At 37.4% G+C, this 23,858-nt stretch overlaps 1 protein-coding gene across 1 annotated transcript; it reads right to left on the minus strand.

The window, feature by feature from the left end:
* Window positions 1–84: 84 nt before the first annotated feature.
* pgbd5 (piggyBac transposable element derived 5) lies at window positions 85–23,847 on the minus strand. Its single transcript, XM_077237110.1, has 7 exons — window positions 23,236–23,847; window positions 17,067–17,497; window positions 7,655–7,789; window positions 6,576–6,756; window positions 4,591–4,788; window positions 3,372–3,477; window positions 85–2,730 (listed from the first exon to the last, which is right to left on the minus strand). The coding sequence occupies exons 1-7, from the start codon at window positions 23,543–23,545 to the stop codon at window positions 2,535–2,537; spliced, it is 1,557 nt and encodes a 518-aa protein (XP_077093225.1). The 5' UTR covers window positions 23,546–23,847; the 3' UTR covers window positions 85–2,534.
* Window positions 23,848–23,858: the final 11 nt, after the last annotated feature.

The raw sequence follows: 23,858 nt of genomic DNA on the forward strand, positions 1-23,858 counted from the left end.
ATTTTTGGGTGAATTAATAACCCTTTAACATGCTTCTATTATTAGTGCACTGAATGTTGCAACTAAGACTCTAGGGGAGGGGGGGAATGTATAAACAACATTTATTAGTGTGCAAATTGGTGTAAATCACATAAGAGGCAGGGAGGTGAAGCACAGAGTGAGGGTGAACATTACAGATAACACAGATACTCTCACATACAGCTTAATCATTTCAACATTCACAGTGAGAAGACAAGTGAAGTTACACCAAGCATTTAACAGCAAGACACGGCACATTCACAACATTCATACATGAAAATAGATACAGGTCCAACACTGGGTTCTTGTTAAACTGATCAGATATTGAGGAATTTGGTCCAGTAAATAAGTATTCACAGACTATATAGTTGACATAGCTGTTCTGTTATTAAACTGATTTTTATTTTTACCTGCTATCATGCACATGAAGCTGGCCCTAAGGTATATCGTACAATGTTAGCAGGCCAGTGTAAAAGCAGGAATTTTGCTAATTGGAACGGTTTTTCCCCCCCCTAATGAACTGCACCAGCAAGAGCTTTCATATTTTCTGGCTTACAGAGTATGTTCTTGGCAGAGATGTCCATAGCACCCGAACCAATCTCCTACTATATTCTACAGTAGATGTTATAGTTACAAAACCCTGAGGTCACCCAAGATAAGGTCAAACATCTCTCTCACGCCATTACGGTTCTCTGTCTGCCTGATTAAAATAATTCCCACTGCGGTACAAACACCCAAAAGATGCTCTGAAAAACAAGCATATGCAATCTCAAAATCATTTGCAGTTGCATTTTATATTAGATAAGCACAGATGGCAGTCAGCGCCTGGATTGAATTTGTTAGTATATTGATTATGTATTTGTAGATTAGATTAGTAGAAAAACATTACAATAAAGCAAAATAAAATTTTGCAACATTCATGACAAAACAAAAGACTATGAGCACACCTACAGTATAAGTGACACAACATTGCTTTTGTCTCAATTTAAAATAAAAGATGCAAGTATAAAATATGGCGTACCTATCTTTATGATAAAATTACTGCAGCTGACATTACAAAGTAGACGTTTTGTACAGATTTGTATTGACTGAAAAAACCAAAGCTTCAAAAGAATATTTTTAAGTGACATTCAGTACATCCAAATTGGTTCGTTAGTCTGCAGCGTTTCACTCGGTACAAAGGAAAACTGCAGGGTGATGGCTCAGTTAACTGTAAATAAAAGAAAAGCCAAGGAAATAATAAGTATGTCTAGGATGTTTAAAACACAAATTCGCTCAATAGATCTGTCACTTACAGTGGTCATTATCCAGTACAAATATAACACAGTGATACAGTGGGAGATGTATGACTAAATATATTACCTGAGGGAAATCTTCTAAAATGAATCTGCTTCAGTATTTGAAGGGACAAATTACGCCATGCGCTGCAAATGTATCTGTCATTAATACCGTTACAATATAGCGGCATGGAGAATTGATCTTATTATAGATCTGGGACAACACCACATAAATCCACCGAGTTACAGGTAGAGAAACATTCTAGTTATTAAAGTCTTTTATAATTCCATTCATTTTCCTTTTATTCAGTCGGATCAATGCCCATAGATAATCAATTAAAATAAGACAATAAAAATATATCAATGAATTAATAGAAATCATATTTACATTATTTTTGGTAATACTACTGTTACTGTATATTGGGCCCTTTTACTAGATTTATAATAAAATTATTTGTATATTAATGAAAGGCAGACAAAATATTGTATATGTTATGTTGAAATCAGATTTGATGGGAGTTTGGGATCAATATTACTGAAATTCAAGAGACTTTTGCGAATCGTGACGGCTACTTCCAAGTGCAAAAAAGACTGGGAAAGCGTAGTAGTGCCACGTTTATGGTTATCTGTGTGGCATTATACATCGCTAATGTTGTTGCCTTTTAAAAAAAAGTTTTATAAAGATAAAGATCATAAATATTAAGTGATATAAAATAGAAAAAAGCCCAGATATTTGGGAGAACATCTACTATGTTCTGTGATCTAACGTGAATTGCATTACATTCTCTTTTTGCTGATAAAACACCTTAATCACCAAGTATATACAGTATATTTATCAGTGCTGAATGTTGGATATGCTACTCACAAACAGAGAGAATTCACAAAACATTGTACCTCAGGGTTCAAAACTACATTATCACTATTACTGGAACTCTATTGATAAAAATCAATGAACATCTACAAAGGGCACGTTATTGTGTTTCTCATGCAGCAAGTATTACTGTGACATATGTACAATAGTCCTGTAGTATCCAAACAGACTTGTCAAATGGCCAGATGGGGTTACAAATGTGAGTTTAGATGGGAAACATCCCTTTTTCAACCAGACTTGGCACATTTTGCTTTATGTATAGGGTTTGTTCATTCGAACTGACCCTGAAGTGCAGAATGCAATTGTATTTGAGCATGTTAGTGTGAATGCATTGTCGCGGGTGGGTTTGAGACCGCACGTGAATCCTTTCACTGAGTGGGTGAGCAGTCGTCCATATCCAGAAGCTCCTTGACCAACCTCTCGCCGAACTGTGCCCGGCTGTAGCGTTTCACCTGGTAGGCATCTGACATCTTGTAAAGAATATAGGCGTTGTTGATGGCAATGCTGATGGTCAGCCAAAACACCTGCTGCCAGGTCTTATTGGGCTTGTGGAAAATGAAATACCTAGTTGGAAATCATGAGTTTAGTGAACTATCAAATTGTTAACTATCATTGTAAAACTTCTGTCATTAATTACTCACCCTCATGTCGTTCCAAACCCGTAAGACTTTCATTCATCTACGGAACTCAAATGAAAATCTTTCGGTCCCTCCATTGACAGCCAACGCAACTACCACTTTCAAGCCCCAGATAGTTATTAAAGACAACATTAAAGTAATTCATGTGACTCCAGTGGTTTAACCTCAATTTTATGAAGCAATACAACTGCTTTGTTTGCGCAAAAAAACATAATTTACCACTTTATTAACAATATATTAATCTCCAATAAATGTTCACGAGACAACGACAGATGAGTGTTGCTGAACGCGCGTTAGGGATTAATATTTCGTAAATAAAGTAGTAAATTGTGTTTTTTGCACAAACAAAGCACTCGCATCACCTCATAAAATTTAGGTTGAACTACTGGAGTCACAAAAAAGTGGTAGTTGCGTAGGCTGTCAATGGAGGGACAGAAAGCTCTCAGATTTCATTCAAAAGATCTTGATGAACGAAAGTCTTAAGGGTTTGGAACGACATGAGGGTGAGAAACTGATGACAGAATTTTGATTTTCAGGTGAACTAACCCTTTAATTAGTCAAACTCACTTGCTGTACTTGTCATCATATTTGCAGATGTAACTCAGGTGAGCAGCAAAGGCCTCCACGGCAAGGGGACATGGGATTTCTCCGCTCTTCCTCTTAATGATCACCCCTAGGACAGTCCAGGGCAGAAATGTCAATCACAGTCCCCATACTGTACAATAGGATGTAACATCAAATGTTCATAAGGAAAGACTGTTCAGTTATCTGCTGTAGGTTCACTGAAGTAGGTATTTTAGCACCGAAAAGATGGAAAAAATACAGATCTTGGTAACATAGATTGTGCCTTTACTAATCACAAACATAAATGTAGTTTTAAAGCAATACAATCTAGACACAAATACCACCAGACAACGTAAAAGCATCAGTTCTGCTTTAAGAAATCCAATTTGTTGTATTTCCACTTGATTTCAATCTCTAAATATAATTGGCCACAAACCACAGGGAGTTGAAAATCAACACAGGTAATGCATTCTGGGGAATTTTTTCTTCCACCCTGGTCCAGAAAAGAAAATTTATTAAATGTTAAAATATTATTTTTAGTTATTTTGATTCCTGAAGACAATGAGGAAAAGCACTGCAATTATTTATAGACTGAATTCACAAAGTGTCTAAAAGTTGCGGCTGAATACCGGCGGGATAATATTTATAGTTCAGGTTATGTATAAAAGATTTGGCAGAGTTTTAGCACTGAGTTTTCATTGAAATTATATAGCCCCATTAATCACCTGCTCTCAAAGAGGAAACAGTGCATGCAGAAAAAGCTTTTTATATATAAACAGATTATTTGAGATTCAGAGAATGAAATATAAGTCGTAATTTAATCTCCCTTTTTCCCTGACCTAGACGCACGCACGCACGCACGCACGCACGCACGCACGTACACACACACACAGTTTTTACAACACCATGCCTAACTCTGACATTTCTCATGTTAAGCTGCTGTCAGAGCAGATCAAGGCTTATCAAAGAAAAGTGAAAACCAGCACAATACGATGAAGCTTTGGCTTTTATAATCCTATGATATGCACGATATCCACTTAATCCATGTACATCAGCGTAAAAGCAGTCTAAGCTCACACTACTATAGTGAAAACACTATACTTGCTGTAGCTTGTGAGTGTCATTTGTAGTTTGCATGTTTCTTTTCATTATTAACTGATGAAACTGCATCATTTAAACAAGAAGAAACATACTATATGCCCGTCCTGTGTGTTTTTCTTACCTTCTTTAGTGGGAGAGTAGGCGTTAGTGAGGAACCTAAAGTTGCCTTTGTTGTACCAGTTGATTATGGATGTATTGCCTCTCATCATAATGTGAGACTGGCCACGTTGCTGTGGAGCCTCAGTATTGATCAGCATAGACTGAGGAAGACCTGTACAATCACTCTTCCTGGTGCTCAGCAACCCACAGCCATAGATGCCTGCAGGAGATAGAATGTAGAACAGAAAAGAGTAAATAATCCATCTCTGGAGAAGGCTGAGAATGAATATTCAGCCTGAGCAATGAGCATTCAAAGTGACATCTGAAAGCTGATTGGATGAATAGAGGTCACATGAATCTCTCCCTGCATGTGCGATCTATGAAGCTGTGAGCAGATGTCTTCTCCTCAGCACTGCCAGATGCTGCAGCCTATCTGAATGCGGCCTAGTCAGATTGAAATATGATGATTACTCATATTCATCCTCCCTGCAAGGGAAAGGGGACAACTGCGTGACTAATCTTTTCGTGAAGATTTCCATTCTCATATTCATCTCCAGTTTATGAAATAAAATGTCTAGGAGGATTCACTCAGGAAAATTTGGACTACTTTGACATTTATTGCTAAGATGTTTCATCGCTCCTCTGAACGGAAACTTTGGATACTTCAAAATATCACATCTTGCAAATCTTTGGAGCTCACCTACTCAAACTACTCTGAAGCCGGCATGCTATAAGATTCTAATAATTGAAAGTAGTTAAATTACAGTCAAGACATCTATTAAAATTAGTTTTCTTCACTACAAGCTAGTAACATAGACACTATTTAAGAGGCCAATATTTTATGATTATTTGTACCAAAGTAATAATTTGGCACAAAATGAATGGGGATCTTAATTAAGATATGTTTAAGCTACGTTAAAAATTTGAAAACTTACTCAAGTCAAAAACAGCGAGGGTTTGAGTGCCAAAATGTAGCCTCCTTGTAAAGGAGCTCAAATTAATCAGTGAATCGCTTTAGTTAATTGGTTTATCGTCCATCAACTGTCATTGATTTACATAAACTCTATGAAAGTACCGATTCAATGAGCTGTACAATATTGTTTATCCAACTGATATCCTGTTCGCTCTTAATATAAATAGACCATTTTGTCAGCGATTCATCATGCTTTTTTGCATTTAAAATTAAGAGCGTGTGATTTTCAGCATGCGTGTATGAAATAGCATGACATCACCGACTCATAATGACTTTTTGAGTTGTTCATAAATCGGACGCGTATGCTGTTTATTTACTAAAAAAGAACCGACTCATAATAGTAATTTGTTCATAAATCGGACGCTTTGTATGATGTTTTGCTTGCAGCACATAAGAGCAATTCGATAGAAAGACATTTCTTGCCATTTACATCAGACTGCAAACACCGGTAAATAAGGTTTATTTTGCTGTGGCACTAAAGATAAATAAAAATCCTTTGTAATCGTGATATTTAAAAACAACAACCATGATGATGCGTTTTACAACCTTAAACGTGTGGAAAAGCCTACACTGCTTTTTTTTTTAAAAGCGGTCACAGAAGTCACTATTTTTAGTTTATTACAGGGCTGTATAAATACCATCATTCAATTATGACCTAGATCTCAAATAATGTAGTAAAAAAAAAAATAATGTAGAAAGAGAGAAGCTGGCCACTAGCCTAATCCACTCTAGCTGTGTTAACATTTACTCCCAGCTGGAGGCATTCAAATAATCTTTGAGTATGAAACATGTTTGCTGTGAGAACTCAAGGTCAACTTCCTCTCACTCTCTCCATTTATTCCTTGCCTAGGATGCTGTCGCCGTGTAATTAAAAACTGCAGGGGATGAGGAACATCAGATGGAGAGAAGATTACAGAGATGAAAAAATGAAGAAGCAGAGCCAAGGCAGAATTCACTGAGAGAAGTAGAGCAGATAAAGATGCAAGAAATAGACAGATGCAGCACTACTTTTGCACACACATTACAGCACCTACCCTGTTTCTCAAATTCTTGAAACAAGTTTAGACTTGTGATGCTTGGTCCAGTGAAGATGATAGCATTACGGCCAGCCAGATTCTGACAGAGCTGCTTTGCCACCAGACTGTGAAGCTGTGGTTTATTCTTCAGTGTGTCCAGACCATCTGGACCTGGACCCTCCTTCAGATGGACATAGATCTGAGGGGGAAGCATGAAAATTGACACTATGTACTTTATAAATGCACATTCTGGATATTATTGTGAATCATTTGTCAATCTAATACATTTATATATATTTGTTTTTATTATTAAATATCCTGTTTTACTACGAAATACCCTACTGTTCAAAAGTCTGTGGTCAGTAAGTTTTTTTTTTTTCAAATAAATTAATACTTGTATTCTGCAAGGACACATTAAATTGAAGAATCGAAGGATTCACAAAAATATTAAGCAGCAATATTAGGTTTTCAACATTGTTAATAATAAGAAATGTTTCTTGAGCACCAAATCAGCATTTTACCATGATTTCGGAAAGGATCATGTGATACTGACACTGGGGTAATGTCTTTGAAAATTATTGCAATAACAGGAATAAAGTTAATATTTCACAATATGACTGTTTTACTGTATTTCTGATAAAATAAATTCAGCCTTGGTGAGTATAAAAGACTTAACTTTTGACACCAAACTTTAGAACGATAATGTACATCAAAAATATTAAAGTAAGGACAATATATTTTTTCTCAATCCCCAGGCACAGCAGTTATTTTCTATAATAGGCACTAACCAAGAGAAGAGTGCAATTATGTTAAGTGGTCTGGGCTCTCTTTTTCTTTGTTGACTCTATAAATGATATTTTATTGATTCCATCAAGTAATGTGCCTCTCTGTACTCCTTTATAGATTGATTTACTTCAAGCAATTTTCCACCATTCAGTGATACTTGTTTGTGTCAACCAAGAAGCAAAATATTTTAAATAAGTGGGAAAAAGAATTCTCTTTCTCATTAGAAACAATGTGACATAACTTGGAGCAGTTGATGAATTTCTTTGTGGTATATCCTTGCCCTCCAGGAGCGTGTGTGTGGGTTTATTCACCTGGCCGATGAAACCGGTGGCGCTGCACTGTCGCACCCACAGGCTGAACTTCCTCTTCTTCCTCTTGCGCAGCTCTCTCTCTGTACATGTAGTAATGAACACAGGATCCTCATCAATCAAGGGCTCATGGAGGACCTGGGGAAAAGCAACATGTCTGAATTGAAAAATCCACCATGTTACTACACGCAAAGTTGCTTTTCAAACTTTTTATGGTTCCCACAGAAGATGTATGCTGGAATCCTGAGAAAAGGTGCCTCATTTATAAATTGTGGGCACGCACAGATTTGAACTCTGAAGGACAGTTTTTATAAATATGACTGTTGGCGTGGATTTTGGCGTATGCACACTTTAAGTTCAAATCGGAGTACACTAAAATCCATGCTAACATTCAAATTTATAAAAACGGTCCGTGGGGCAGAGAGTCATTTGAAGGTATTCGGAAATCGAATTCTTGCCACTCGCCATTCTCAAGTAAAGGATTTGGACATTGACTGGTGCTCTTTTAAATGTAAATAACATTAATTAGAGGGAGTTTACAAGGCGGAGATCTGAAACCATTCAGCTGCGCACAATTTCTAGGTCATTTGAGATTTATAAATTTCACATCTGGAAGAGAGCGGTTTTCTGGCAAAGTATCATAATATCAAATGTACGTGTAAAAATGATGGCAGACTGTCTGGACCAAGAGAGGACTACTCTATGAGAAAACAAAGGAAATTAACATTTGAACTCTCTTGCAAAATTAGCATCTCCTACCGAGATGCAATCACACTGAGTCAATCACATCAATATTGTCTTAATTTACATTTCTATCCCTTCGCCCCCTTTTTTCCCCCATCTCTTCTTTCCACATGCTGAAACCATCTGAAATTCACCCAAAAATCTAGATGGTTAAATGTGAACAATAAGCATACAACACTATGCATGTTTGTTATAATTTGAAATGTCTCAGTGCCACTGGTACAAAGGTCTCATTCCCACAGAAGTAAATCAAAAGGTAATAAAGTTTTTAAGAGTTTAGAGATATCTTGCTTACAGAGGAGGGTGGATCCTCTGCCAAGGTCTTTCATCCTAATGACTTTCTGTCCTCAATATGTCCTCCAAAATGGGTGAGCCTCAACCTCTGATTATTGTAATATTATTCTAAGTGTACGTGGGAAACCATGGAATGATTATATAAAGTTAACATTAGAGGAAGTTAAGTTGGAAGTTAAGAGGTCATGACCTCTGGTTAGTCTTACCTTAATTAAGTGGGTTCAGATCTATGGGGACTAAATAATATATTCTAGAATAAGCAAGTAGAGTACAGCAGTCTAGAATATTAGTCGATCGCCTCTTTCTAATGACCGAGACTGACTAGCTTGTGATTAATGGATCATATACCCGGCCGCTGCGAGACTCAAAGTGTTATAGAAATACGGGTACGGAACGGGTGTAATTTCAATAAAGAGTTAAATAGAATAATCAAATGCGTAGCTAAACTATTAAACAAATGATCAATAATCTATTGGCATTCTAACCTAAATTCGAGGTTGTGATAACATGTATTTAAACTACTTAATGTAAAATGTAATTAAACTACTTTGCCACACTGAAAAGACCAAATGCGCAGTAATCCTTCACCCGATTATCGGAAAACGTTGTTGTGCCGATTGGGCAGGCCTTATACGCAACGTTTCTATGCCAAAGAAGTCATGTCAGGTATGATCGTTCTCTTTTCTGGTTAGAACTAACCAGTAGTGTTCCCTTAAGATAATCTTTCTTTTTTTTTGACTCAGTAAAACCTCTCTTCAAGCTGAAGCAGTTAAACAGGGCATTTGTGGCTCTGAGTGTCTGTACTGAATGCCTGATTGTTTGCCAGTATGGTCTAAGAAACAAACCCACACTGTAGCAGTCAAAGTGGGCTGGTTGGTACACATTGTCAAGGTGATATCTCCATGGCACTGAGAAAGCTGAGAGACGCAGATGGTGTTTAGTTTACTCGTGGTAGGCGAGTAATTGAGGGGTGTCTCGTAGATGAGTCACACAACGCCTCATGAAATGCAAATCTCTGATTTAGGAGCTGAAGCTGATTCATTTAAATCCATACTTGAAATACCAAGCTAAAATGCAGGTTAATGAGGTTAATGACAACCTTAAATGTATAGTTCACAAAATAACTATTCTGTCATCTTTTACTAACCTTCGTGATGTTTTAAATCTGTATGACTTCCTTCTCTAGAACACAAGATATCTTGATATTGACATCTACCTCACACACACAAACACAAACACACACACACACACACACACACACACACACACACACACACACACACACACACACACACACACACACACACACACACACACACACACACACACACACACACAAAAACGTAGTAAGTCATACACAGAGGTGGACAGTAACAAAGTACATTTACTTGAGTACTGTATAAGTACACTTTTCGAGTATCTGTACTTTACTTGAGTAATATTTTTTCTGGATACTTTTTACTTTAACTTCATTACATTTGAAAGACAAATATCGTACTTTTCACTCCACTACATTTCTGTCAAGGTCCTTGAGTAGAAAGTAGTAACGTCAGTCAGGGGATGATTTTGGTTGCAGGGGAGGGAGGATCCTCACCATTCTGGTTGGAAATGAAAGTCGTATTGACATCAGAACCCGAATTCGGATTGACGTCAACATCAACAACGTTGGACATTGGATTTTGGTTGGAAATGAAAGTCGGGTTGACGTCAATCTGACGTTGGATTCTGACACCAACCTGATTATCATTTTCAACATTGGGTTTGGTCTTCTAAATGCAAAATTTGTCATTGTTTTGGAGGACACTAGCTTATAGATAACAGTAAGGCTAACATATTCATACTAAAAGCCCAAAAACTTTAAATAGGGGACTATTTGAGGGAAGGGAACAGCCATTTGGGTGTCAGAAACCATTGTGGACGTTATTGAGGGCACTTATTCAATCTCACATTCAATCTCACTACTGGAACTGTGTTCTAGAAATAAATTTGATATTGATATGAGGGTAGGTAGGCAGGCATAGATTCAGAGGCATAAGGCACTGTAAGTATTACATACAACAATGCAACAATAATAAAACAATGCATTGACATTTACTTTTTACTTTAGATACTTAAGTTCTTTTAAAAACAAGTACTTCTGTACTTTTACTTAAGTATAAATCGTTCCTTACAACTTTTACTGGTAACAGAGTAACATTTGACCAGTAGTATCTGTACTTTCACTCAAGTAAGGAAGTTGAGTACTTTGTCCACCTCTGGTCATACAGGTTTGGAAGGACATGAGGGTCAATGTCATTTTTTGGGTGAACTATGCCTTTAATATGAATACGTTAAATGTAGAAGTTGGCAACCTACAATTTCCAGGATGGTGGATATTTTAATTGGATTACATAAAGAACCTAAAAATGTCTCAAAAGTGCACTTCAGTAGGAACAGTAATTAATGGGAGTTTAAAGGGCAGGAGTTCACAGGACCTTAATTAGCACCAAATCATCAGCACAAATGGAGAATTAGAATGCTTCTCAGAGGAAATTTCAAATTGATTTTATTTAATTTATCTATCAATGTATTCTCACAATCTAGCCTCTAGTCAAGCTGGCCACTATTAATCAAAGGGGGAAAAACAAAAGGCCAATTTCTAAAAGAAATCCCTGATGTCCGTTTAAAAGATGAATGTGCCGAGATGCATTATACTCTGTGAATCAGTCATACTGTTTCTACGTGTTTCCTCTAACACCATCTTCCTCCCCTCTGGTGCTATGGCTTTGATCCACTCTGGATGTCTCATTGTTAATCCAAGGCCTCCTCTCCCTTGCTGAACATGCCCCACAATGTCAGCATGTTTGATTGCTGCAATCGCCTCCTTCACTGCACTGGCTGGCCTATGTTTGTAAGACACCATGGAACTCCGAGCCATTTCTTGATGTTACCTGTGATTCCTCTTTCCATTTCCTTCACTGTTGAGATTGGAACTTCATAAATCGAAAGGGGGCACAGCACCCATGGTAAGAGGCCAAACTGCAAACACCAGGCCTTCAATCTTCCAGGTAGTTGAGTGTTGTCTTCTTCTACTTCTTCTTTTATTTATTTATTTATAAAGCACAATTTAATACAACAACAGTTGCCCAAAGTACTGTACAAAGAGCTTAAAATACTGATCATACAAAGAACAAATAGTAAAACAATAACATACATACAAATAAATAGACACAAATTAAAGTAAAAGATGCCTCCGCACCTAATCGAGATTAAAAGCCCGGGATAGCAAATGAGATTTTAACAATTTTAAAAATGGATATTGTTGGAGCCACTCTTATATTAAGTGGTAATATGTTCCACAGTTTAGGTACAGCGACAGAGAAAGCCAGAAAAAAACCGTAACTTTCAGTCTGGATCTGGGAATAGTCAAGTCAAGAGCAATTGATCAGAGGACCTAAGAGATCTAGCAGATGAGTGTCATTTTAGTAGGCCAGCAAGGTATGGTGGCACCAAGCCATTTAATGATTTAAAAACTAATAATTAAAGTTTATATTCCATTCTGAAACGCACCGGCAACCACTTAAGTGAAGATAGAATTGGTGTAATATGCTCATATTTGCGAAAACTTGTCAACAGTATAGTGGCCGCATTCTGGACTGCCTGCAACCGCAGTAGTGCTGTCTGGCTAACTCCTATATAAAGAGAGTTACAATAGTCAAGGCGTGAAAAAAATAAGGTATGGATGGCTTTCTCAAAATCATCAATGGAAAGAAAACTCTTTACTTGAGCCAGAAGTCTCAGATTAAAAAAGCATGATTTGACAAAAGCGTTTATTTGCTTATCAAATATAAAAGGTTTGTCAAATAAAACACCCAGATACCTCACAACCGCTTTATTATACAGGGCCAATGGACCAAAATTGAGATTAGGAGGCACATCATTATCAAATGGCCCTAATATAATGACCTCTGTTTTATTGTCATTAACTTTTAAAAATTGTTAGGACATCCAGCTTTTTATGTCATTTAGACAAGCTAAAAGAGGAATTAGGGGACTCTTGTTTTTATGTTGCAGTGGCAGATAAATCTGCATATCGTCAGCATAGCAATGGAAAGAAACACCATACTTCTTAAAAATAGATCCCAAAGGAAGCATATATAATGAAAACAAAATAGTAGCAAGAATGAACCCTTGTGGAACCCCAAAACTTAGTGGAGCTGGAGTTGATAAAAATGGCCCGTAGTCCACTACTGATCTCCTGCAGTTGTTGTACCTGTTCTTTGTCTTTCAGGCTTGCATCACACCAAATACAAAGGCTTTTCACAGGCTGCTCAGATACTGTTGGGATAGGGTTATTTCCGATGAAGACCTTGATGTCACTAAGCACTTCCTTGACAATAGAGATGCTATGTGATTTGGAAGGTTTTCTCTTCATTCGGGGCCAGCTGATATTCTCTTCTAGTTTTCTGAGTATTCTTCTAGTACATGGTACTGTAGTAGTCAGAGTAGTAATGTCATACATATAGGTTCTGAGGGGAGGGAGGCGCAAGTCCAAATTAAGCCATTGTCCACCCACCACCCACCTTGAGGCTCAAATTATGACCTCCATGTCATCGTAAAAGCCAAGGGTGAGATAGTGCGTCCTGCCATAATGCCCATTTCCAAGGCTTGCCACGAGGTGGTAACCTCCGAGGTAGTAAAGCAAAACTGCAGATCTTGGAAATATGATTTCAACAAAGTTGTAATGGTGTCTATAATATAAAAGATGTTGAAAGCAGCCCACAGGAGATTATGGGGGACTGATCAAAGGCATTAGCAAGATCCAAAAAAACATCATGGAGGTCCTATTTTCCCCACCTTCTGCACCGCTGTATCAATGTGTATATATATATTTTTTGTAGGTATTTAGACAATCACCTGGCGATGATTTTGAAAAAGTCTTGATCCTTCTCCTCCTGTCCTACGCCACACTTTGGGTATAATCTTCTCCTTTCACACTATTCTCATGAGCCTCCAGAGAAATCTCAGGACATCCGGTGCATTCTTGTACACCTTGTATGGGACTGATGGGGATCGTGGAGCTGATGCCAATCTTGCGTGATGGACTACATCTTTACACCTCTTTCCAAGTTGGAGGGTTTGATGTTCTAGAGAATTGATTTGTGGGATGTCTGGTGGAACTGACATTTTTTCGTGCCATCTTGGGTCAGAGTGTATACTAGTCTATGAATGATCCTCCAGATCTTTCTTTGTTACTTTAGAATTCCACGTTTCTTCCTTGTGAAGAGACTTGTCAGAAATTTGAAGGGATCATTAAAGAACTGAGTTCTTGTTTGTTTGTTTTCGCAAGTTCTCTGCTCTATGGAGGGATGCCAATCTGAATTTAATGTCAACTTGAAGCACATCTTTCAGAAAAGATAAATGGTTCGTTTTTCAAGCAATGTATTGTATGCTACAAATTAAGATACAAAGTACAACAGACCTTGAGTATTGCATTGAGTAACAATGAATAGCAGCAGATATAAAAGACCACTCGGACCTTTCAAAATGGTACCATACAGCTACTAGCCATGTTGTGACAGGACTCCAGGCTATCTCAATTACAGCAGAACGTGTTCTGATTTCAGTCCCAAACCCACTTTCCACTGGCACAGAAATCGATTATCTGCTAGTCCTAGTTTCCAAAATGTTAAAGGATTAGTTCACTTTAAAAAAAAAACTTTTGCTGATAATTTACTCACCCCCATGTCATCCAAGATGTCCATGTCTTTCTTTCTTCAGTCGAAAAGAAATTAAGGTTTTTGATGAAAACATTCTAGGATCTTTCTCCATATAATGGACTTCATTGGGTACCAAACGGTCCAAGGTCCAAATTACAGTTTCAGTGCAGCTTCAAATGGCTTTAAACGACAACAGACGATGCATAAGGGTTTTATCTTGCGAAACGATCGGTCATTTCAAAAATAAATAAAAAGGTTTAAGTTTTATAAGCATAAATCCTCGCCTTGCCTTGTCATTCAACGAACGAAATGACTCGAAAAAAGATTTGTTAATTTTGAACGAGTCTTTTTTTTCATTTTGATGAACGAGTTCGAACAGGAGAGTCACGAACGTGCATCACAGAACAGAGCAAGGCGAGCATTTTTTATTTTTTTTTAAATGACCGATCGTTTCGAAAGATAAGACCCTTATGCATCGTCTGGTGTCTTTTAAAGCCATTTGAAGCTGCACTGAAACTGTAATTTGGACCTTGGACCGTTTGGTACACAATGAAGTCCATTATATGGAGAAAATCCTACAATGTTTTCATCAAAAACCTTACTTTCTTTTCGACTGAAGAAAGAAAGACATGGACATCTTGGATGACATGGGGGTGAGTAAATTATCAGCAAAAGTTTTTTTTAAAAGTGAACTAATCCTTTAATACTGTGAAGATTTGTTTGGTGCAGTTTTTCTTTGCACCATCAACATGTTGATGTTTGCTGTTTTTAATTTGATGGAATATAATAAATGTGGTTCACTTTTGCTGAATAATGGACTGCTCAGATTCTAGCCCATATTCCACGATTACTTTTCACAACTCGGTTCCAATTTTATGTCCTCTATCTGAGAGTAGAAGCCCAGATTATTCAATGTGCGGAAAACTCATTTTCTAAACGAAGAGAGAAAAACCAGAACAAATGTAGGAGGGTGTTGAAATGTCTTACTTGGCACAGCTCTTCTTGTCATTTAACAGTAAACTCCCTGATGTTAGCCTGACATCTGAATGTCTGGCACATTGAGTGCATAAGTGCTGTCATTTTATTTAACATGGGACTACATTTAAAGTGATATTTGGTTACATTAAATTAGCAGAATTGACAATTACAGTCTATGATCTCATAGAACTTTGAATAAGATATCTGAGTTTCAACATTTTTACTCCATTCCTCAGCAGTGTCTTTTAATCAATGTTAAAACATAACATTGTGCTACTGATTTTAGTGGAATCCTAGTGAAAATCAGGACTCCTTGATGAGTAGAAGTTCAAAAGAACATAATTTAGTTATAATAGAAATCATTTGTTATATTTTAAATGTTTTAGTGTCAGTTTTGATTAATTTAATGCATCCTTGCTGAATAAAAGTAATAATTTATTTTCTGTCTTTACCGTACTTCACCCAAACTTTTGAACGGTAGTGGAATTCATTTAATTCTCATCCCTCGTTTAAATATAAATGTAATAATATTACATTTTAATTAATTTTATTTTACTTTATAAAGTGATTATTTCCACATCCATAATGAAAGTAGCCTAGAAATCTAGACGCACCCTAGCGGCAGCAAAAAATATTTTGCAGCAATATGTAGTCTAGCAACTCTCCGTTGGCATTCGAGCTGGAAAAACCAAACTCTGGTCAGGCCAATCAAATCATGTATAGAGTTGGTGGGCGGGCTTAACATAATGAGGCAGCGTTGTGACAGTTCCACGTGATTTCCATAGGTGATTTCCCTGCTACTTGAAAACAAAGAAGATACTGCTGGCGAACAGCGATCTTTCGAATTGGCTTTGGCCGCGAGTCTGGAAGACTTGGAGTTAAGAGAATGTCACTTAAGTCATTCTTAAAAAAAGGAAGATGTGTTCTGAGTTTTGACGACCGGATACGGCAAAAGTTTAATATAGGCCTATCAACTAGCTCCGCTGGTGGGAAAACGCATGGGACTCACTCAGCCACAGCCGTTCGTTGCTCTGGTTGGTTGTAGCGCTGTCCTATTGCGTGCAGAGGAAATTTGAAAGACAACTGTTTATCCCGCCCCTCGGATTGAGGTATGCCAATTGTGAGTTCCCAGACCTAACATCTTGATAGGTCTGGCTTGCTAGGCTATAATGAAAGCACACTGAGAACTGAAACCTGAGGGACTTAGAGAAAAAAATTATTACAAAGATTGAAGGTCTGAACTGTTGACTCCTGAGCTTATTAATAACTTAAGATGGGCCTAAGGCATTCATGCATTTAACTGTAATCTCTCAGAAAAGATAAATAGTTTGTTTTCAATCTATGTATGCTACAAATTAAGATACAAAGTACGACAGACCTCGAGTATTGCATTGAGCATAGCAGCAGATATAAAAGACAGACCTTTCAAAATGGTACCATAAAGCTCCCAGCCTTGGGACATGTGACGGGACTCCAGGCTATCCCAATTACAGCAGAATGTGTTCTGATTTCAGTCCCAAACCCACTTTCCACTGGCACAGAAATTGAATATGTCTGCTATTCCTAGTTTCCGAAAAGTTAATACTGTGAAGATTTATTTCGCGCAGTTTTTCTTTGTACTGTCAACATGTTGATGTTTGCTGACTGACAGTGATTTGTGCATTGAATTGAACTATGATTTCATTGCTTGTATTCATTACCTGTGTCTGTGAAGGCCTGAAGGTAGAGCTGAAGCTCTGCTGAAGAGAGTCCAGGAAGGGTTGGATCTTATAGAGGCCCTGACTGCCACCGTGGCTGGAGCGGAAGGCTACGACATGGAAGTACTTGAGGATCTTCTCGAAGCGCGCCTGGCTCATCTTGAGCGCGATGCTGCGGTTACTGAAGAATCCGCTGCTCCAGATGCTCAGCACTGATTCACAACGGTTCACGCTAGTAGAAGTAACATAACCCAGAAAAGCCTTTATCTCGGCCAGTGTCACATTGGTCCATCCTTCATCACTTCCAAAGCGTTCCTGGTACTTTTTGGCATACATGTTGGTCTGGGTCACCATGTTCTGAATGACGTTGTCAGGGACAAACAGCTGGAAGAAGTCCATGGCCGTGGCATTGGCTGGCATTTTCTGTGTCGGACCTGCAAAATAAAAGTTAGGTTTTAACAGAATGATATGTATTTTTAATTCTTTCATTTTTTTAAGCCAGGGATGGTTTTACTGTATGCACACGATCGCAGAGAATAATGCAAAATCTATTTTATCATTTTATAATTCACAAACAAAGCCAATTATTTTTAATTAAATAAAAGTTTGAAAATTCCCAAATAACTGTTTAGCACTGGAAATCTATAATATGTGATTTTGATTATACAAGTTTAATTAAGTAAACCATTAAGCAGCTGATTTATATAAGACCTCTGAATCTTTCAATAAAAACAGCATTATATGAATTTTCCGTGTTTCTTTTAAATAATGATAGTACCTTCATTTCAATATTCATATTAAACTAAAACAAAACAAAAAAGCTGCAAGAAAAGTGTTGTTTTTTTTTGTGATTTTTTTTTTTAAATCTGCACATTTGTTTGGTGACTGCAGGATAATAGATTTAGATAGCTATTTAGATATGATTTCCGTCATGATTTCTGTCAACACTCACCCTCAAGTCGTCCAAAATATATTCTAATTTTTGTCTTCCATGGAACACACACAAATATTTATTTATTTATTTAATTTTGAAGAATGTTTCGACTTTTTGTCCATACAATGAAAGCTTACTTTTTCCAAAATATCTTCTTTTGTGTTTAAAAGAAAAAAATACAGGTTTGGAACATGAAGCATGAAAAAGTGAGTAAATAATGACAGAATGTTTATTTTCAGGTGAGCTGTTCCTTTTACTGGGCATTGGATGCAGTTGAACCTCTAATGACTTTTATCAGGACCCTCATCACCATCTAATGGTGAACTATTGAGAAATACAGCTTATCAGCTAATGATAAAATGTTGTAGAAAGCGGCTCACAAAAAGCATAATTTGTTTCGTTGTTATCTTTTACTCCACTTCCTCTAATGTCCATTTTGTCTCTTAAAAGGCACCATGCAGCTCACACAGAAATGGAGGAAACAACTAAGGAGGAAAATAGAAGTGTCTTTATAGCAGATGTGTTATTGTACATTAACTTATACTGTTGAAATAAGTACCATTTACAGTGTTGCTTAGTGTGAATATTGGTCAGTGAAAGATTTGTATTGATCCAACCTAAATAATTTAAACGTATACGGCACTTTATGTTGAGATATATGACATGTTGCGAAGACGCACAAACAACAGGCAAAAAAAAAGATCCTTCCCTTATGTGGTAATTATTGTAGTCATGGAACCCCCAAAGCACAGCACTGGCCAGCAACTGCAGTTACAACTTGCCACACATTTACAGTACTGAGAGTCACAGAGGCCTAATGACCCCAAAGCAAGAAAGTGTAGAATTGATTTGAGTGCTGTGAGTAAACAACTGTCCAGGATTCTGATCTACACTGGAAATCAAGTACAAATAGGAAGAAATAAAAAGAAAAATAATTAATAAAATGTAAAAAATGTAAACATAAAAATATATAACAAAATGTAAAACATAAAAATCTTGATAAAACTATATAAACATTGGTAAGCAAAAAAGTTTTTTTTTTTTAAATGTGTTCTTTTACTGAACAAATGTTTCAGTCATGCTTTCCAAAGCCCCATGTGCTCATTTAGTCATGTATGACACACATCTTAACCAAACCACAACAGCTGCTATTCAACCAGTAGCTCATCTTCCATTACGGCACTGAAGAATCTTGTAAAGCAAACACAAACAATCCCGCAGGATAAAGTCCAGAGCACAGTTTATTATGTTCATTCATCTATGCTTTTTTGGTATAAAACATATTTTTAGGGGAAAAACATCTCGGGAAAAATGCTGATTACATAAATACTTCACCCAGTACGCCAAAAAAGGGAGTTGACAAAAAATGTTCATGAACTTCATGAATTTAATTCCAATCTGTCTATACAAAATATTAAAAAATAACATATATTTTTCTAAATATTTAGATTTAAGATTTTTATGCTGGCCAGAATTTAAATTTTAATAAACAAGTATAAAAAATTGAAACGACAGAGAAATCAGTTCTAGGTTTGTTTTTATCTAGCTTAATTTGTGTTATGGTATTATATCAAAGTGTTATGTAATATGCTTAACCAGATAATGGCCATATCACTTCTAAAATTCATGAACATACATATACTGCAGTACTTTATATTAGCAGAAAAACTGGGGGAAAATTGTGCTTGTCCAGTAGTTGTAATCTTAATGCTTGAAGTGCTGCAGTGATATCTCATATAAGCTGCCTTTAATAGCTGTGTACAATGGCTTTTCTGTTCACACCCAGAAGGTCTACGCATATAATATCAAAATGTATCTATTTCTCTGTCTTTACATTCAGTCTTCCTGGAGAACTGCTGCTGGTCTGCACAGTACATAGTTTCCTAGATTAATTATTGAGATGAAGAAGCAGCAGCCTGTGCACTTTCTCCCCTACTTTATACAAATAAGCAAGCTAGTATAAATCGATCTTATCTTTTTAGATCGTACATACATACCATATGGCCATCCAAGCAGTGTCTCATTAAAAAAAGAAATGGGTCAAAAAACTGTTGGGGATGACAAAGATCTGTTTACAGCTTACAGCTCTTTTACTGTCCCTTGGTTTATTACAATTCAATCATTTTCAAATTACTTGTTGAGATATGTTAGATGATATGCTTTAACACAAGGTCCAAAGGATGCAAGCGGAAGCACAAAATCTGCCCCGACCTGAATAATATAGACCTTATATAAGTTTCACAGTTTGGCTAGTCTTGTGCCAGACAAGGACAATTCAATTACCTTTTACAAATAACACCAACATCTCATTCCGATGATTTTCAGTGTCCACAAGTGTTGCATCTTCTAAAATGAGCCATGAAATAAAATGCTAAATGTCGGTGCACTGACTTTGTGTACTATCTTACATGACTGATTTTGCAGCGTGTGCCAAAGCAAAGGCAGTCACCAGATGGCCATTTTCCCCCTGTGGTGACAGACAGAACTTTCTGAGCAACCACGACGGATAGCTGTCATTTATATCAGCAGCACGGCATCTACTCAATTTGGAAAATCCCCAAACCAAAACAACACAAGAAAATATTACATAGGGATTATAATACTTTCTACTAAAACATTATCGTAATATGTGTTTCTCAGTGTATGTTGGTTATAAATATCTGCTGATTGCTTCATTCTTTCAATTTTCAGTGTTTGTCAATGAAAGATCTTTACATGACACACACACACACACACACACACACACACACACACACACACACACACACACACACACACACACACACACACACACACACACACACACACACACACACACACCATTTAAACATTGATCTTGGGTCACTTTGATTCGAGTGAATTGAAGCATGAAATTAGTATCAGTCTATCGCTCCATATGTCAACCGGATAGAGTTTGTACAGTAAGCGATGCCCTCGAGCCTCTACACTCCTGTTTATGACAATAATTTTAGACTGCCATTAAATGGATCATCAATGAGATCTGAAGATATTATAGAATAACTGATAAAACTCTTGACTATCCTTGCTAGAAAAAAAACAAAATGTTTTGTTATTGATGCAAGAATGTTTCCTGCACATTATGCAAACCACAGCATTTGAAAGTCTGTCTGGCATTAGCACATGATTATCTCTGCCTATGATTCATGGAGAAATATAGACCTTCAATATTATGTGGTTGGAAAAAAAATAGAGCCATTCTCTTTCTCTCTCCATTTCATTCATTACAGGTATTTCTTGACATTGTGTTAACTGGACTATTAGCATAGAAGCTCCAGTCGAGGGTAATTTCATTTTTATTTTATTTCCTAGATAATAGTAAATCTGTTCTCTTAATACTGGAACTAATCACTGGCATCACATATATTTTACATTTAGCAGGTTTGACCACATGTTTCATAACTTTAACATAGTAATTTGGCGCATACACAACATCATTAACAGTTAAATAAATGAATAAACTATTAAGTTATATATACCCTCTCTTTAGATGAGGATTTGCATTTCTGGATCAGCAATGGAACCAAAAAGCATTTTACTGGCAAGCATCTTTATATTGATAAGTCATGCAAATTTGTCATGTAAATTCAGTTCATAAAAGCATAACTAAATTATCTTCAGGCACTTTTAATATGTTGATTTGACTTAACATAATGAACATGACTTATTAAACCTTTAACCCTCACAAATCCTGCATGCTCTTTTTAAAAAAAAATGTGACTAACTTTAATGTAGTTTTTTCACCCCACCAAAACATACTGTAGAATGTTTTTTTTAAAATAAACCCAAAAACACAATTGATTAAACGAGTGACCTTTTAAAGTGTGTACACCAACCAGAAAACCTATAAGACCCTCAAACGTGCGTAATATTACAAATATTCTCCAAAGAACATTTAAAATTATCAAGTTGAAATGTATGTTTATAATCAGTTATCATATGATTATGATATGTCATGAAATATCAACTTAATATTTTATTTCTAAATTAGAGTTGGTCCTCAATGTTTTCTCTATAGGCATTCAGTGTGGCATAAAAAGCTAGAAAGTCAGTCAGTCCGTTGTGAGCTTTTATAAAATGTGGTGACACTTTAAATGACAGGCATTAATAAAATCTCTTAAAATGATACTAATCCACCTAAAATGACAGTCTATTGAATTTTAAACAACTGCTGACTGAATGACATGAATGTTAAGGATTTGAACATAAAACATAGGTTCTGACTGGCAATCGTGTGTGTGTGTGTGTGTGTGTATGTGTGTGTGTGTGTGTGTGTTTCCATCCTGGTGGGGACTTCAACCTTAATGCACACCAACTCATGGGGACTTGTGCCACCGTGGGGATCTACTGTAAATTGAGGTCCCCATGAAGAGACAAGCTTATAAATCATACAGAAGGAGTTTTTTTTTTGGAAAATGTAAAAATGCAGGAAGTTTTCTGTGATAGGTAGGTTTAGGTGTAGGCTTAGTATAAGGGGATAGAGTATAAAGTTTATTCAGTATAAAAACCATTACGTCTGTGGAGAGTCCCCACAAAGATAGTAAACCAGACGTGTGTGTGTGTTTGTGTGTGTGTGTGTGTGTGTGTGTGTGTGTGTGTGTGTGTGTGTGTGTGTGTGTGTGTGTGCTTTTAGTTTACTACTTTTGTTTTTTGTCCTGATTTTCACAAGTCCTTATTTGTTCCCTCTACGGTCGTAATTGCCACATGTTGGATACATCACTTGATAGGAAAGCATTCACACTTGGTGTTAATACTCTCTAAAAGCCACCTAACCATTTTAAAGTGTGCATTTCTCAGAAATAAGAGCCTCCTCTCATCCACCCATGCAAATGACCCTTATGCCCTGATACAGAGCTAATCATAATCATAATCATAATCATAATCATAATCATAGCTGCTCGGAGTCTGGCAGTGATTAGACACTGGAAGCATGCTCAGATGGTCTGAAAACCCAAAATTTGGCCTGCAATCTCAGTTTCTATATTTTCTCTGCAGGATTTCAAAGAGCCAGCTAATAATCACCCATGATCCACATTTGAAGGAATTGTGTCATCTGTTGGAGTCATCTGATGAGAGAGATCAAAGTAAACCAGTGTAGTAATCAAAGAGTCCCATCTGTGAGCTTAATTACTCGTCGAGCATGCAGGCCTCTCAAGGATGAGAAAGCTGCATTGCATTAACATGACCAGTTAATCAGCGCACATCGTTAGATGAACTTACCATGCGTGTCCTGATAGTGGGGAACGCTGAAGTCCTGTAGCGTGTCGCTCCATCCCTCCTCCTGCGCCTGGCCGTTGGAAACAGACCCGGGAGGACCGCAGCTCTGATTCCTAGTTTCACCGGCTCTGGCATCGACCGTATTCGTCTCCGTGTAGTTATCCGAATTGGAGTCTCCCGTTGTACTGTAAAAGGGGTTTTCGCTGCTGTCGTCTCCCGACTCCCCAAATACATCATCGGAAATCTGCAGGCTCTCGTAGCGAGAACGCGCTTCCTCAAGGAGCGACAGTCCCCTCCTTCCACACTCCGCCATCGTGTGTCAGTCCCGACGTAGAGCTGCTACACCCGGCGAGATTCGGCATGCAAATGACCGTCAAATCCGGCATACAGTCTGTTGCACCAAACCCCTCTGGTTCGTGCGAGCGTGTCGCGGTCCTCTGCGCGAGAAGCAGCGGGTGCAGCAGGTCTCAGTAGCGGCGAGGAAATAAAGGTGACCGCCGCGGGAGCTGTCCGTCTTGTGTGGTGCTGAAATACCCCCTTACATGCGAGCTGAACCCCACAACTGACCGCTCCACAAACGATCTGTGTATCCGGGTTGGGCGGGCTCCCCTCTCTGTGGAGGATTG

The sequence above is a fragment of the Siphateles boraxobius genome, unplaced genomic scaffold (assembly GCF_051911475.1).
Source record: "Siphateles boraxobius isolate OS27281-9 unplaced genomic scaffold, OSU_SipBor_1 20, whole genome shotgun sequence".
Classification (NCBI taxonomy): domain Eukaryota; kingdom Metazoa; phylum Chordata; class Actinopteri; order Cypriniformes; family Leuciscidae; genus Siphateles; species Siphateles boraxobius.